This window comes from Chelonia mydas, chromosome 1 (assembly GCF_015237465.2).
Source record: "Chelonia mydas isolate rCheMyd1 chromosome 1, rCheMyd1.pri.v2, whole genome shotgun sequence".
In the NCBI taxonomy this organism is placed as follows: Eukaryota; Metazoa; Chordata; order Testudines; family Cheloniidae; genus Chelonia; species Chelonia mydas.
Genome location: NC_057849.1, coordinates 224,661,926 through 224,679,275, shown reverse-complemented (window position 1 = coordinate 224,679,275; position 17,350 = coordinate 224,661,926). Strand labels below are relative to the sequence as shown.

At 43.6% G+C, this 17,350-nt stretch overlaps 1 protein-coding gene and 1 long non-coding RNA gene across 4 annotated transcripts in view; one reads left to right on the top strand and one right to left on the bottom strand.

The window, feature by feature from the left end:
• Positions 1–3,344, bottom strand: part of LOC119567694 — a 50,064-nt gene extending 46,720 nt beyond the window's left edge. The window contains exons 1-2 of one of the 2 annotated variants that reach the window (XR_006287837.1): positions 3,099–3,344; positions 2,707–2,833 (exon numbers count right to left, since the gene is read on the bottom strand). This is a non-coding gene — a long non-coding RNA (uncharacterized LOC119567694). Of the gene's footprint in view, positions 1–2,312; positions 2,834–3,098 lie in introns of those variants that run through there. The other variant, XR_005227705.2, reaches the window with a different exon arrangement.
• Positions 2,279–17,350, top strand: part of NUP50 (nucleoporin 50) — a 38,534-nt gene continuing 23,462 nt past the window's right edge. The window contains exons 1-3 of one of the 2 annotated variants that reach the window (XM_037914530.2): positions 2,279–2,762; positions 12,534–12,612; positions 17,119–17,202. In XM_037914530.2, the coding sequence (XP_037770458.1) occupies positions 12,544–12,612; positions 17,119–17,202 (153 nt within the window). In that variant the 5' untranslated portion in view covers positions 2,279–2,762; positions 12,534–12,543. Of the gene's footprint in view, positions 3,091–12,533; positions 12,613–17,118; positions 17,203–17,350 lie in introns of both variants that reach the window. The other variant, XM_037914524.2, reaches the window with a different exon arrangement.

The window sequence follows — 17,350 nt, the reverse complement described above, 5'->3', positions numbered from 1 at the left end:
GGTGTATGCCTAAAAATTAAATCAACCTAGCTACAATCGCTCAGGGCAGTGAAAAAGATTGTGCCCTGTGTGACACAGTTAGGTCAACCTGACTCCCACTGTAGATGCTGAAATTCTTCCATGGACCTAATTTACGCTCCGTGGAGAGGTGGATTAACTCCAGCATGGAAAAACCCCTTCCAGCAATGTAAGAAGTGTCTCTACTATCGTACTATAGTGGCACAGCTGTAGCACCGTAAATGTGGTACTGTAGTGTAGACATACCCTGAGGTAAATAGTTTACAACAATATTTTTAGCAAGGATTAACAAACCACAGAGAAAACATATAAACAAGTGGGAGAATGCATTGTTTCACTCGGTAGTCACTGAATGTAACAACCAGTTAGCAGATATTTGGGGCTTAAACTTCCTCTTCAGGTAGTTTAGGGTCCTACATATAATTATTTATTGCCACTTGGTCTTCAGTTTTAGCTTTTGGCTTGTGTATCAACTTAACTTTGGAAGACAGAGACTCTTTTATGGACCAACTTCCGAACCCCAGTCCCCAGTATTTAAATGGAGATGTTCCTCTTGGTGAGTCACCAGAAAGTACTCCATGAAAGAACTCTTAATCCACAGACTATAGTTTGAGAACCAGAGCTTTATGGTGATTCAGGTAATTTTTATTTGTAGTCCTTCATTAATACTACAAGATGGTAAATTGGGTAATTTACATTCAAAGTAAGAGGTGTAAAATCTCTATGGTTGCTCTTTTTCAACCCATGGCTATACATGACAAAATTATTCTCTATACTTAGGCTTGGCAGAATTCTCTTCTTATTTGTTACTAATTTCACTAGATATCAGTTTATTTTTAAGCTTTTTTTATTTTTATCCATTTAAATTTTCGGTTGCTGTGTTTTGGGGGAATGAGGTACTGGTTTAATGACAGCAGATGTTGAGATTCAAAAAGCTAAAGCTTTACCACCATTAAAACACACACTGTCACATGTCAAAATACACAACATGCATGTCCTTAAAATCAAACTCTTAATAAGTTCTGACAGGTTTCAGAATAACAGCCGTGTTAGTCTGTATTCGTAAAAAGAAAAGGAGTACTTGTGGCACCTTAGAGACTAACCAGTTTATTTGAGCATGAGCTTTCGTGAGCTACAGCTCACTTCATCGGATGCATAGCATATCGTGGAAACTGCAGAAGACATTATATACACACAGAGACCATGAAACAAAACTTCCTCCCACCCCACTCCCCCGCTGGCAACAGCTTATCTAAAGTGATCATCAAGTGGAGCCATTTCCAGCACAAATCCAGGTTTTCTCACCCTTCCCCCCCCCCCCCCCCCACACACATACAAACTCACTCTCCTGCTGGCAACAGCCCATCCCCCTTTGAAACTCCTCTTTATAATGCGCATGATAATCAAGGTCACTGTTGCCAGCAGGAGAGTGAGTTTGTATGTGTGGGGGGGGGGGGGAAGGGTGAGAAAACCTGGATTTGTGCTGGAAATGGCTCCACTTGATGATCACTTGCCAGCAGGGGAGTGGGGTGGGAGGAAGTTTTGTTTCATGGTCTCTGTGTGTATATAATGTCTTCTGCAGTTTCCACGATATGCTATGCATCCGATGAAGTGAGCTGTAGCTCATGAAAGCTCATGCTCAAATAAACTGGTTAGTCTCTAAGGTGCCACAAGTACTCCTTTTCTTTTTAATAAGTTCTCAAACTCAAGCAGCATTTTTCTGACTTTGTCCGGCTGTAAATTTTGATTATTCTCAATGGAATTATTTTTTCAGTTTGTGTGCATACAGTGAAATTGATGTTTACCAACATTTTACTGATAAAAATATAACCCTTCCCCACCCCCAAGCCTATCTATACTACAGCGTCAGACCTGGATTAACTCCTCAAGAGTTATTCTGGCTCCATATCTGGCACACCCTCAGTGTAATATTTGACTCAGAAAATGGAGAGCCCTAGGCAGTGCAGTAAATGGGCCAGGGTTGAACAGGTCAGTCAGGGAAAGAGCTCAGTACACAAATGCTCCTTGCCTTGGTCTAACCTGGATTGAGGTGGTGGAGCAGTGAGTCACCCGTGGCTATGGGCGGGCAGGGCTGATGTGGCTGCCATTAGCAGGGTGCGCATGGCGCACCCGGACACCTGTAGCGGACATCCCAGTCCCACAATCACACACGCTGGTGACTGAACTCAGCCAGGGGCCACCTACAGAGGCAACCCTCGGAACAACCCTCCCTTGGCGCTTCCAGGGTCGGGCACAGCTCTGCCTGTCACGGGACATGAGTGAGACAAGGTGGGTGAAGTAAAATCGTTTATTGGACCAACTTTTGTTGGAGAGAGACCAGCACTGGGACCGCACAGAGCTCTTCTCCTACCCCTTATTATCAGTACTATTAGGGAGCCGACACACACCCCGCGGCCACCACCCGCCGCCTCCCTCAGCCGCCAAGGCCAAGACGAAAGGGCGGAAGAGTCGGAGGCGCCCGCTGTGTAGAAACACGGCTTGGGACACGTGACCAGAATTCGAACGACAGGCGCGAGAGCAACCCCACCCGCTCCAGCCCCCGACCGGCGCAGGCCGTTAGTGGGACGAATCAAGAGAAGCCCAGAGTATTGGCTGTCGGAGGCACGCGACCGGCATTCCAACCGCCGGGCGCGAGTCACTCTCCAGAATCTCCGCCCCCTTCTTTACCGCGTTTGCGCCGCTTCTCCGGCCTGTGCGTTGCCCGCCAGTCGGGCTCCGGCGAGGTGAGTGCGCATGCGCACGGGAGTCAGGGTTGCTGCCGTTACCGACGGTGTCCCGTATGAATGGTTTAATTCTGTAGAGGTACAACAAGAAAATGGCCGCGGCCCTGAGAAGCAGAGTCGGGGCAAGGCCCTGACTGGACCGCAGAGGGGACTTCCTGTGTCGGGGGGTGGCGCGTGAGAGCTCGTGGCCCAGGCGCCCTGTGACCCAGACTCCGCCTCCTCCCCCGGCAGCCAGAGCCTCGGCCCCGCAGCGCTGCGGGAGGCGCCACCGTCCGCTCCCCGCCGCCGGCCCTGCCTGACTGGAGCGGAAAGGGAAGCGGCGAGACAGGTACCTACCTACCGGCCCCGCGGCGGCACTGCGCCCCCCCTTGTGCGGCTCTCCTGTCTCCTGGGCTCGGCTCGGCTCCCCGGGCCCGGTGCTGCTCGTTGGGCGGCGCAGAGGGAGCGCCTCATGCCGTGGCGCCCCCTCCCCCCCCGCCAGCTAATCCCTAGCGTTGTCAGCGCCGCCTTCGCGGGGAGCGCTGCGCGGGCCCGTGCCCGAGGGAGGGGCTGAGGCTGGTTCCCCACGCGGGGAGCGCCCGGAGGTTGTTGGGGGTGGGCGGCAGGGATCGCACGCGGGGACGGGGTTAGCTGAGCAGCGTCCCCCCCCCCCCCTTCCCCTTCGGGCCTAAAACTCCCCAGTCTCAGGGTGGCGACTCCCACTGCGGTTTGTGTGAGGAATCTCACCGGACCACCGGGACGGCTCCTTCTGCAGGGACGTGACCAGGGGCGAATCTGCTGCTATCTTTCTAGCCCTCCTGGTTGTGAAGAAACATCTTTAAAAAGCACACCCTAGACGTGCTGAGAAACAGGAAAGCAAATAAAAAAGCCCAATTGTTTGTTTTGTTTTTTTTTTAAAGCTCGTGATTTTTTAAGTCAAGCTCGTGATTTCTTTGAGGCCTAGCTCATGGTTTTTGACCATTTGGGGTTGGCAATGCTGCATCCTGGTGGCTTAGTTGGGATAAAGTCTGAGACTGATCCATTTAGTTTTTCATTTTGGAAATATTTGGCTCTTAACTATTAAAAAAAAAAAAAACTCTCCACTTTAAGTCTTGAGCTTACACATGATTGGTCACAGGCCTCTGGGCATCAGATAAGTGCGACATATTAAACAAAGATTGGTTCTAACATTAACTTGCATGAATTTTACTTCCTGTGGACGTTATATTAAATACGTATCATGAAACAGACTCCTAATAAACTAATTTAAACTGCAGCACTAATACTGGACTGTCATTTTTTTTCGCATTTAATTTTCTAGTTTAAGAGTCAGCTTATGCTATATTGTAGTATGTGAAATGCTAATGCTAACGTTGCAGAGATAACCTTAACATTTTCTGATGTAATTCTAAATTTGTCTCCTTAATTTTACCTGAATAGGTTTGTATACTTAAATTTAATAAGTAAGGGATAGATACGCACACCTAGATTGGGTTTTAAAAGTAAAACCAGTTTTTTTTTTCTCCTGTGCCTCTTACTGCTCTGCCTCGCTCCCACTAGAGTTTGTGCCAAGAGCTGCATGTTTAGCCACTGTATATATACACGCAGGATTTAGGGTAGAGGTGGTCTCATGTTTTCTAATTTGAGAAACAACCTGTTTAGGATTTTGATAATTTTGTTAATTAGTATTATCTAATGCCTAGCAACCCTAGTTATGGACCAGAATCCCACTGGGTTACTTAATGTATAGACATGCAGTAGGGGGAAAGTGTCACTTACCTAAAGAGTTCACAATCTAAGGCCTGGTCAACACTAAAAAATTAGGTCGGTTTAACTACATTGGTCAGTGGTGTGTGTGTGCGGGGGAATATAGTTAAGCCAACCTGAATAGACAGCACTCGGTCAACGGAAGAATTCTTCTGTCCTACCAATCAAGCTACTGTCTCTTTGGGAGGTGGATTACCTACGCTGACAGGAGAACCCCTCCTGTTGGAATAGGTAGTGTCCCCACTGAAGCGCTGCAGTGACACAACTGAAACAATGCCTAAGTATAAGACAGGAGACAACAAATAGATACAGACAAACTCTGCTTTAATAGGGTATCCTTTTTTTCCCCCTGCCCCTTCATGGCTCCTTTACTGAAATGGAGGAGTTGTGTGAACAAGTGGGCAATTGGAGGAGCTTGGGGCCCAGACCAGTTGGCTTTTTCCTCTTTCTTGTAAATGGAGGGGCTTTCGTGCCAAACTGTCCCCTTATTCACTTTTACCAGCTTACAGGCTCCAATGTGCTCTCACTATAGAGGTGTCTCCCCTGGATTCCAGGGGAGAAATTTTAGTTTTGTGGGCACATGGTGAACTCATTGCAGTTTCCTAAAACACAAATAATTTCTTTTGTGGGTGACATACAGGGTGCTTCAGACCTAAGTTTATCACTCTCAACCTCTGATTCAGACAGCAGCTTGCTTTTTTTTTTTTTTTTTTTCCTGCTACAGCACCCTGTCTCTTGCATCTGAAGGGTCATTGGATTCTCTCTCCCCCTTCCCCTTCTCCCCCCAGCCTTTGGGCTCTTCAGAATCATTAGTCAGTAAGTACCAAGGTCCCTGAGTGATGTGGTGACTCACTATACAGCCCAGTTTTGGAGCTTCAAGCCATAGGGCTCAGGCTCTGTATTACTTTTTGTATTTATACTTACAAGTAGGGGTAGGATATGGACTGCAGTCACCTATCATGTCTCAAAATGAATCTCCCCTACTCTTGTACCAAATATTTTCTGTTACTTAATTTACTCATCCTGTTATTTAATTTAGTTATTTTTTGCAAAACAGATCCCAGAGAAACAATTAACATGATTCTGACAGAACAGGATTATTTGTATCTGTAGAGTAATTCATACAGAAGTACTGTGGCATGGTTCACAGACTGTAAACATATATTGACTGACTAAACCATATAGGTCATTACGTAGGGCATGTCCGTGCTACAAAATTATGTCGACCTAAGTTATGTCTGTATACAGCTGACGCAGTAATTAAATAGCTTTTGTGTGTCCACCCTACACTCACCAGGAGTGTCCTCACCAGGAGCACTTATACCAACTGTATTGTCAGTGTGGGGCATTGTGGGATGGCTTCTGAAAGCCAGTAATGGCTGATGTAAGCAACACAGGGTCTACGCTTACACTGCCTCGACTTAACGATGTCGACACTGACTCTACGTCTCTCGTGGAGGTGAAGTTATTAAATCAGCATAGCAGCAGTTATGTCGGTGGGAGTGAAATTTTAGAGTAGATACTTACATAGTTAGGATGACGTAAACTGCTTTGTGTTGACCTAACTCTGTAGTGTAGACCAGCCTATAGCATAGACTCTGGATCTGATATGGTAGGATAGGAATATGGTATAATTGTTTTAAGACATCAGAAAGCATCTCATTTTATTTTCTGCTTTAGGGATTAGTGAGAAACACTGAACTAATTTTTTTTATTTTTATTTTTTAAAACCCACTGCTAGTTAGTGTTTCATGCAGGAAGCACTAAAATTTATACCTGCTGTTGAAGAGGTCAAGCCCCAGTATCACCTTATCAAAAGCAAGGTCGTTTTGATGTTGGTGAATTGCAGCAGTGCATTAATTTCTTTAGCACTTAGCCTCATTTCTTTTCACAGGGTGAGAAGTTGACACACTCTACAGAATAACATCCTATTCCTTTTCAATATGAAAAACTTAACCTTTTCTGACAATAATTGTCTTATAGAAATTAAACAATTTTATTTAATTGTAGAAAGTGATCAGTTTACTATGAGGTTGAGTCATTTTGAGGTATTGAAATGAAATTTAAGATTAATAGAATGCTGAGATATTAACCCTCTTGCAACAGTTCTCAGCCAAGATGTTGAGTTAAAGGATACTCTAAAGCTTTGCTCCAAACAGAATGCATTAAATGTTTAAGTTCTTACAGGCAACATATCAAACTTTATGATTTGTTGAATCTGAGCCTTCCAATTCTACATAAAATTACTTTTAGTTTAGTTTTAACTAAACAAGATCTCAGATAATTTAACCAATCAGTTTCAGCACTAACTAAATTAATTTCTTTTAGAAGCTGTTCTAAAGACTGGTTTAAATCTCAGAATTAACTCTCCAAATAAAATTTAATAGATTCAAACTGAAGAAGAGATACATAGATGAAACTTTCCGTGACACAGTAGGACGGTCCTATCCCCGGTCTGACAGCCTCTGTGCTGTAGAGGAGGATGAAAGTCTCAGGGAAGGAGACCATCCAACTGGAGCAGAGGGAAATGATCCCATAGATCCTCCCAGATGATGATGTGGTATCCTCTCGAGCTGAGGATACTTCTGAGGGAGGGAACTCCAGTTATTAGGAAGAGAGACAGGTATTAGAAATGGGTGATTTGATCATTAGAAACATAGATAGCTGGGTTTGCGATGATCTGGAGAACTGCATGGTGACTTGCCTGTCTGGTGCGAAGATTGTGGATCTCTTGAGACATCTAGGTAGGCTTATGTGTAGTGCTGGGGAGGAGCCGGTGGTCGTGGTACATGTAGGTACCAGTGACGTGGGGAAGGATAGGAGAGAGGTCCTGGAGGCCAAATTTAGGCTGCTAGGTAAGAGATTGAAGTCCAGGACCTCCATGGTAGCATTCTCTGAAATGCTTCCAGTTCCACACGCAGGGCCAGTTAGACAGGCAAAACTACAGGGTCTCCGTGTGTGGATGAGACAATGGCATAGGGAGAAGGGGTTTAGATTTATTAGGAACTGGGGAAGCCTATACAGGAAAGATGGGCTCCACCTAAACCAAAATGGAACCAGATTGCTGGCGCTTAAAATTAAAAAGGTCGTAGAACAGTTTTTAAACTAAAGGCTGGGGGAAAGCCAACAGGTGCGGAGGAGCATGTGGTTTGGACATCCCTTAGGGAATCTCCATTTATAGATCCTCCCCTATGCCCCAATAAGGAGGAGAGGATTGAAAACAATAAAATACAGGGAGGATCTGATGAGAAACAAAAAAAAGTCCTATTCAATTACATCATGCAATAGGGGACAGCCAAAAAATGACAAGTTTTTAAAATGCTTATATACCAGTGCTAGAAGTCTAAATAAGAAGATGGGTATTAAATGAGGATATTGATGTAATAGGCATCACAGAAACCTGGTGGAATGAGGATAATCAATGGGACACAGTGATACCAGGGTATAAAATATATTGGAAGGACAGAACAGGTTGTGCTGGTGAGGGAGTGGCATTATATGTGAAAGAAAGTGTAGAATCAAATGAAGTAAAAACCTTAAATGAACTAAATTGTACTGTAGAATCTCTATGGATAGTAATTTCATGCTTGAAAAATAATAATATAGCAGTAGGGCTATATTACTGACCAGAATGGTGTTAGTGACTTTGAAATGCTCAGGGAGATTAGAGAGGCTATTAAAATAAAAAACTCAATAATAATGGGGAATTTCAACTATTCCAATATTGACTGGGTACATATCACCTCAGGAAGGAATGCTGAGATAAAGTTTCTTGACACCTTAAATAACTGCTTCTTGGAGCAGCTAGTCCTGGAACACACAAGAGGAGAGGCAATTCTTGATTTAGTCTTAAGTGGAGCACAGGATCAGGACCAAGAGGTGAATATAGCTGGACTGCTTGGTAATAGTGACCATAATATCATTAAATTTATATTAAGTGGCCCAGCACTGTAGCATTTAATTTCAGAAAGGGGAACTACACAAAAATGAGGAGGTTAGTGAAACAGAAATTAAAAGGTACCGTACCAAAAGTAAAATCCCTGCAAGCTGCGTGGAAACTTTTTAAAGACACCATAATAGACGCTCAACTTAAATGTATACCCCAATTAAAAAAAAAAAAAAGTCAGAGAACCAAAAAAGAGTCACCGTGGTTAAACAACAAAGTAAAAGAAGCAGTGAGAGGCAAAAAGGCATCCTTTAAAAAGTGAAAGATAAATTCTAATGAGGAAAATAGAAAAGAGCATAAGCTCTGGCAAATGAAGTGTAAAAATATAATTAGACCAAAAAAGAATTTGAAGAATAGTTAGCCAAAGACTCCAAAAGTAGTAATTTTTTTAAATACATCAGAAGCAGAAATCCTGCTAAACAACCAGTGGGGCCACTGGATGATCGAGCTGCTAAAGGAGCAGTCAAAGACGATAAGGCCATTGCGGACAAACTAAATGAATTCTTTGCATCGATCTTCACTGTTGAGGATGTGAGCGAGATTCCAAAACCTGAGCTATTCTTTTTCGGTGACAGATCTGAGGAACTGTCCCAAATTGAGGTGTCATTAGAGGAGGTTTTGGAACAAATTGATAAACTAAACGGCAATAAGTCACCAGGACCTGATGGTATTCACCCAAGAATTCTGAAGGAACTCAAATTTGAAATTGCAGGACTACTAACTGTCATCTGTAACCTATCATTTAAATCAGCTTCTGTACCAGGTGACTGGAGAATAGCAAATGTGACACCAATTTTTAAAAAGGGCTCCAGAGGTGACACTGGCAACTACAGGGCAGTAAGCTTCACTTCAGTACTGGGCAAATTGGTTGAAACTATCGTAAAAAACAAAATTGTCAAACACATAGATGAACGTAATTTGTTGGGAAATAGTCAACATGGTTTTTGTAAAGGGAAATCGTGCCTCGCCAATCTACTAGAATTCTTTGAGGGGGTCAACAAGTATGCAGACAAAGGAAATCCAGTGGATATAGTGTATTTAGATTTTTCAGAAAGCTTTTGACAAGAGCCCTCACCAAAGGCTCTTAAGCAAAATAAGCAGTCATGGGATAAGAGGGAAGGTTCTCTCATGGATTGGTAATTGGTTAAAAGATAGGAAAAAATGGCCAGTCTTCAGAATTGAGAGAGGTAAATAGTGGTGTCCCCCAGGGATCTGTACTGGACCCAGCTCTATTTAACATATTCATAAACAATCTGGAAAAAGGGGCAAACAGTGAGGTGGCAAAATTTGCAGATGATACAAAAGTCCCAGGCAGACTGCGAAGAGCTACAAAAGGATCTAACAAAACTGGGTGACTGGGCAACAAAATGGCAGATTGTATTTATCAGCATTTAAATTTCAAATAATGCACATTGGAAATCATAATCCTAACTATACATATACAGTGATGGGGTCTAAATTAGCTGTTACCACTCAAGAAAGAGATCTTGAAGTCATTGTGGATAGTTCTCTGAAATCATCCACTTAATGTGCAGCGACAGTCAAAAAAGCGAACAGAGTGTTGGGAATCATCAAGAAAGGGATAGATAATAAGACAGAAAATATCATATTGCCTCTATATAAATCCATGGTATGCCCACACCTTGAATACTGTGTGCAGATGCGGTCGGCCCATCTCAAAAAAGATATATTGGAATTGGAAAAGGTTCAGAAAAGGGCAACAAAAATGATTAGGGGTATAGAACGGCTTCTGTATGAGGAGAGATTAATAAGACTGGGACTTTGCAGTTTGGAAAAGAGGCGACTAAGCGGGGATATGATAGAGGTCTATAAAATCATGTGTGGTATAGACTGTAAATAAGGAAGTGTTATTTACTCCTTCTCATAATACAAGAACAAGGGGCCACCAAATGAAAATAATAGGTAGCAGGTTTAAAACAAACGCAAAGTATTTTTTCACGCAAAGCATAGTCAACCTCTGGAACTCCTTGCCAGAAGGTGTTGTGAAGGCCAATACAATAACCGTGTTCAAAAGGGAGCTAAATAGATTCATGGAAGATAGGTCCATCAATGGCTATTAGCCAGGATGGGCAGGAATGGTGTCCCTAGCTTCTGTTTGCCCGAAGCTGGGATTGGGTGACAGGGCATGGATCACTTGATGATAACCTGTCTTTTCGTTCCCTTGGGACACCTGCCATTGGCCACTGTCAGAGGACAGGATACTGGGTTTGGTGGACCTTTGGTCTGACCCAGTATGGCCATTCTTATTTTCTTAGAATCAGAGTTCATTGAACTGTGTTGTAATGGTGCTGGAGCTTTTTACTTTTTTATTTTAAAGCTTCTTAGTAACTTAAGCACTTGATTGTTTACAAAAGGAAATAATTGGTTTTAATATATTAAAAGTATCTTCTGCACTTGTGGTTCCATTGTTGGGGTCGTATGATATTGTAAAAATGACTCCTATCTCTAATACTGGTGGGGGGAGACACCACAAACCTCTTTTCTGTATAAAAAATTCTTGTATATATTTCTAGAGAATTTTGTTTTGAGTTTGCGGTTAAATCTATAAACATTTTTGTCAAGATACCATATGGGCTGTCAAGGTTCCTTCCCCACTCTGAACTTGAGGGGACCTGCATGAAAAACCCCCTAAGCTTATTTTTACCAGCTTAGGTTAAAACTTATCCAAGGTACAAACTATTTTACCTTTTGTCCCTGGACTTTATTGCTGCCACCACCAAGCGTCTAACAAATATAACCGGGAAAGAGCCCACTTGGAAACATCTTTCTCCCCCAAAATCCCCCCAAGCCCTACACCCCCTTTCCTGGGGAAGGCTTGATAAAAATCCTCACCAATTTGCATAGGTGAGCACAGACCCAAAACCTTGGATCTTAAGAACAATGAAAAAGCAATCAGGTTCTTAAAAGAAGAATTTTAATTCAAGAAAAAGTAAAAGAATCACCTCTGTAAAATCAGGATGGTAAATACCTTACAGGGTAATCAGATTCAAAAAACATAGAGAATCCCTCTAGGCTAAACCTTAAATTACAAAAGGCACAAAAACAGGAATACACATTCCATTCAGCACAACTTATTTTATCAGCCATTTAAACAAAACAGACTCTAACGCATCTCTAACTAGATTGCTTATTAACTCTTTACAGGAGTTCTGACCTGCATTTCTGCTCTGGTCCCGGCAAAAACAACACACAGACAGAGAGAACCCTTTGTTTCTCCCCCCCCACCTCCCCCAGCTTTGAAAGTATCTTAACCTCACTGGCACCTGACCAAAATGACCAATGAGGAGACATCTTTAGCTTCTTAACCCTTTACAGGTGAAAGGGTTTTTCCTTTGGCCAGGAGGGATTTAAAGATGGTTAGCGTTCCCTTTATATTTATGACATGGGCAAAATAGTTAAATTTATAGCCTTGATTTATACATTTTCAGAACATTTTGTGCTAAATTGGAGTGCAGAAGCTTTCAGTTATTCGATGCCTGGCAAACATTACAAGGTTCTTATATTGCAGAGATGACCAGTAAAGTGATCATTAGAGTGACAAATATGAACAGCTAATTTCCCCCTCCCAGTGTGTTTCAGAAGTCACTCGAAGTGTCATGCTGCCCTATACAACAGTTTGGTGTTTGAACCAAAGTGCAAGTTTCCCCAACTTCATAAATAATGGTTCCGTAATTTGGTTTCAAAAAGGCAACATGTTTATGTTGACTTGTCAGTAATTTTTACATTTGGCCTAAAATTCTGCAGGTCTTCTACAGTATGTATTTTAGATGCAATGAAACTGCTTTTTCATATATAAGAACGTGATTTATAAAGCAGCATGGTCATAGTAATATTGATTAAACAGTGTCAAATAGTAACTATCGTTCATCTTCTGTGATGTGACATGCTGTAAGTTGAGGCACCAGTGTGCATTTCCAATTTTACATGACTTTGGATAAAACTTCAAATTTCCCCATTGTTTTTATTGATCTTCAATTTGTAACTAACTAACTTTTGGTTCCTTTTAAAATCACTTTGACACTTAATACAAATTGCTGATTACTGAAATTCTTACACAGGTGTGAAAAAATGGCAAAGAGAATTGCAGAGAAGGAGTTGACTGACAGAAATTGGGATCAGGAGGATGAAACTGAGGAGGTAAAGGATTTTTTTGCATTTCCTAGCAAGATAATAAAATGCCTGTGACAAAGCCAACAGTGAGGTCTTTCCCCTGAGGTATAGAACAAGTATGTGTGAAAGAGGTACACTAATTCTGTAAAACTGGATAAAGCTCAAGAAAATAAAGTTCAAGTTGGAAAAATTATTGAGTAATAAAAGGCCCCTGTAGAAGGTTTGACTCACCACTGGTGTGTCCTTTTGCAGCCACACATAGCAGTTCTTTCCTCGTCTAATGCTCCCTGCCAACAGCTGCTGCAGCCCTTCCATGGTCTCTCTTCTTGTGGCTTGGCCCTCCAGCCATGTCATATTTTAGTCCCACTTCTTCTGGGGTATGAGTACAACAAATAGCAGTCCAGTGTCCTTACAAAAGGGTCTTCAGCTCCCAACTGTGGGTCCCGTGGTCCTCATGTCCTTCTCTCAGGGCTCTTAGTTGTGCTTATGCCTTTCTCGGGGGGGGGCCTCACACCACCTTCCACAGTAGTTGTTAGGGGAATCCAGGCCCTCCCACTACATTCGGTTCCAGTTCACAGATCCTGTAACTAGCAGGCAAAATCTGTTCCTTTTGATTCCTTGCTGCTGCTGTCCTGCTTATACTGTAACCTGTCAGCTGGTCTCTCACTTAGTTCACACTTCTGTCAGGGCCAGGACTCTTAGGGCTCTTCCCTGGAATCCTCCAGTAAATCCCCAACCAGAAGTATAAACTTAAACCAAATTCATGCTCCATGGACTTGACCTTTCATGTTTCTTTTATATTCCCCTTGCTCTATTTCTTCACTGAACACCTCAAAGAGTACACTCCCTGGAATTCCAGATCCTGCCCTTTTGTCAGGATTCCTCACCATTGGAGCCTGCTCCACACCCTAGTATTCTCTGTCTCTCTCCTGTCAGACGGCTTTACTTGAGAGGATCCCAAGGCCAATTCTCCCCCTGGACTTCTTTGTTGACTCCCCCCAGTGACTGCAGCTGCCACCTTCTACCCCAAGCTTCCTCTCTTTGTACTAACCACCCAGCTCTCTCAGCCCTGGCATTTATCTTTAATTGGGGATGGCCCAGCTTCCAGGTGCAGCCAGGTCAGTTAATTGGTCTTGCAGACCCACATTTAACCCTTTCAGTGCCAGAATGGGGTATATATCCTATCACAGTCTCCAAGATGTATCAAGCAATGAAGTTAATTGTTTGCTGTAACTTGTTGAAAAAGAAAATGAACAGTTCAAATGGCTTATTAATTTACAGTTTAAAAGGAATTCATGTTGGGGTAACAAACTCTTCTTTTTTCTAGCTTCTTTAGGGCAGAAGACAAAATAATAGTTCACCTGTCCTGATTTAATTCCTTTTCAGGGGCTACTTTTTAATAGTATTATACAGTGATTAGTTCCTGCATTACACTTGTTCAAATAGGACTGATATATGTAGGTTATGGGGTTCACTAGCTATTTCACTTTCCTTTTGGTCTTGGAGAAGACTGTATTCAGTCATGATAAAAGGAACAAGGCCTCCTGGAGTTGATAGATTGCACCAAAAAAAGGCTGAATTTTGGTCGTCTGTGTGCCATGTAGGCTGAAGAAAATACACCTCTACCCCGATATAACGCGACCCGATATAATGCGGGTTCGCATACAACGTGGTAAACCTCCGACACGCTGCTCTGAGAGCATGTTAAGGGTGCCGGGCCGGGGCCAAGGGGTTGGATAAGGGGCAGAGGATCTCGGAGGCGGTCAGGGGCTCCCCCGTGCCCCCCCCCAGGGTCTGGGAGGCAGGAGCTGCGGGGGGGCACTTCTGGGGGCCCTGCAGTCCCAGAGTGGCCCGGGGGATTAGCGGGGGGGCAGGAGCAGCCTGCTCCGCTTCCCCAGCCCCAGCTGTGTCACCTGGGGGAAGGAATCCCCCCTACACTCACCGGCAGCTGTGGAAGCAGAGCAGCCCAGCCCACTCCACTCCGCCATCTCCCAGCCGCGGCGTTCTGCTTCCTGCCGCAGGTGAGTGCGGGACCTTTCCCCAACCCCCCCTTGACACAGCTGGGGCCAGGGCAAAGAAAGCAGAGCGGGCTGGGGCCGCGTCACTCCGCTTCTGGCCGCAGGTGAGTACGGGGGGCATCCTTTCCCCAACCTCCCCGCACTCACTGGCGGCAAGAAGTGGAGCAACCCGGCCCCAGCCTGCTCTACTCCACCAGCTCCCAGCCGCAGCGCTCCGCTTCCCGCCGCAGGTGAGTGCGGGACCTTTCCCCAACCCTCTCCCCAGCAACACGGCTGGGGCCAGGGCAAGGAAAGCAGAGCGGACTGGGGCCGCGTTGCTCCGCTTCCAGCTGCAGGTGAGTACGGGGGGCATCCTTTCCCCAACCTTCCCGCACTCATCGGCGGCAGGAAACGGAGTGCCGTGGCAGGGAGGTGGTGGAGTGGAGCGGGCTAGGGCCATGTTGCTTTGCTTTCCGCCACTGCTGGTGAGTGCCTGTCAGGGGGCGAGGGGTGTGGATAGGGGTTGGAGCAGTCAGGGAGCAGGGGGGTTGGGGTCTCTGGAGGGGGTGGTCAGGGAACAAGGAACGGGGGGCCAAAGCAAGTTCGATATAACGCGGTCTCACCTATAACACGGTGAGATTTTTTTGTCTCCCGAGGACTGTTATATCGGGTAGAGGTGTACTTTAAGAAATCCTGGGACCTTAATCTGATCACCCCTCTAGCTATGTCGCTAGAATTACAGGAAGGGAACTAGCCTCCTCAGAAGCCCAAGTCCTTTTGCACAGAGTAGAGGATGTTAAATTTATAATGGGAACCCAGACTTGTGAATTTGTTAGAATGCTTAAGGGTTTTGAGCTCTTAAGATGCATGTGGAGTAGAAGAGCTTTTACAGTACTTATCCAAGTTTGGTAGGGACCGTTGCTTTGACTGCTTGAGATACAGATAGAAGTCACTGAGTGGGCTGCTATGCCATTACTGAGGCTTCATAGATAAAGCCAAGTACAGAACTTCTGTTCGAATCACACTTAGCTTCTATATGGGTCAACTTCAGAATTATTGTTTCTTGTTATTTAACTTGGAACACTTTGCTTAGTTCCTCACTGTCAGTGTAGGAGCAGTTAGCTACCAGTCAAACAGCACATTCCACCGAGATACAAGAATCAGTATTTAGTGTCAGAATATGTTAAGACCTGCACTTTTGCATCATTTGTAAACAAGTTATACCAGCTTATGCAGTACTCAAAATGTGAAAACTTAGGCCAATAGAAAATGAGAGGAATCTAAAGTTACCAATACATTTTTTAAACAGATTGTATTAAAGTCCTCCATTTATTCTGTGGTGGTGGTGGTGGTCAGGTTTTGCCTTATAAATGCAACAGCTTGCAGAAAATTGGTGATGACTTATGGCCCGCACAATCTATATCTAAGAGGCCAAGGCCAAAATGAAGGTCACAAGAGTAGTAGTGCAGGCAGTTGCTAATGATTTGGGATTAACTTCTCCAGCATCAATATTGTGTAACCTTTGTTCTCAAAGAGCTGAATTTCTGAAGTCATTCATTTGCCACAATAAAAATGAAATCAAACTGGATTTGTGAGGAAGGGAAGTAAAATGAATGATATGAGAGAGATGGATGTGACGTTAGTTTCAAACTTCCAGCTAACCTCCCAAGTATCTGACAGCCTAGTCCTGTCAAACAACATATCTGGCTTTTTCAGCTTACTTTCCCTTCATACTGGAAAAGTGTTAAAGCACTGTTCCCAAATTGGTCTGCACTGTAACAGATAGCATCATTTTACAATAGTTTTATTTATGGTAGAATCTCTATTTTATGAAGTACTTGGGGATTGAGGAGTTTATAAAATTGAACATCTCAGAATTACAGCAGGCCTGGTACATCAGTTAATTGTTCAGTGATATGGTACATAATGAGTGATGACAAATGTTATACAGCATGCCTGATTCTTTTCTTTCTGAGAAATGTATTCCTCTATTTTAGGGAACTGCATCTCTTTGCTGCCAAATCACTCAGGCTCTTCAAACCTGTACAATTGCTTGAATGTCAGCTGAAGGATTGAAGTCACATTTGGCAGCAGAAAGATGACTTGCACAGCAGAAAAATTGTTCATATTACTAGTCATTCATAAGATGAATGCTCATAAAATCAATGTTCCTTTTCCACTATTAAAAACACACTTTCTTCCTTTTTCTTTATCATTTTATTCTCCACTTCTTGTTTGTGAAGCTTTGACCTCTGGGAGTTTGGCAATGTAGCTGGGAGTGAACAACAGGAAACAAGTCATTCAATGATTGCCTGTTCTGTTTTTTCCCTCTAAAACACGTGGCATTTGCTACTGTTAGAAGACACGATACTGGGCTAGATGGACCATTGGTCTGACCCAGTATGGCCATTCTTACGTTTTTACAACTGCTGGTACGCAGAAGACTAATACCACTAGTAGGTTTCTTTCCAGGGTATTTTGACCCTGCATGTTCAGACCCTCACCAGGCATTGCACAGTTTGTACTTTTCCTACAGGTGGGAACTTTCTCAGTGGCTAGTGAAGAAGTCCTGAAGAACAGAGCTATTAAGAAAGCAAAGCGCCGAAATGTTGGGTTTGAGGTAACTAACATTTAAGACTAATATGGTTACACTCTCAATCTTTAATACTGAAAAATGTGCCACCTGTGCTCTATTCATGATTATGTATTGTACATTTCCCCTGTAATTTAACTTGTATAGCATGCTTTTTTAAAAGGTACTATAGTGG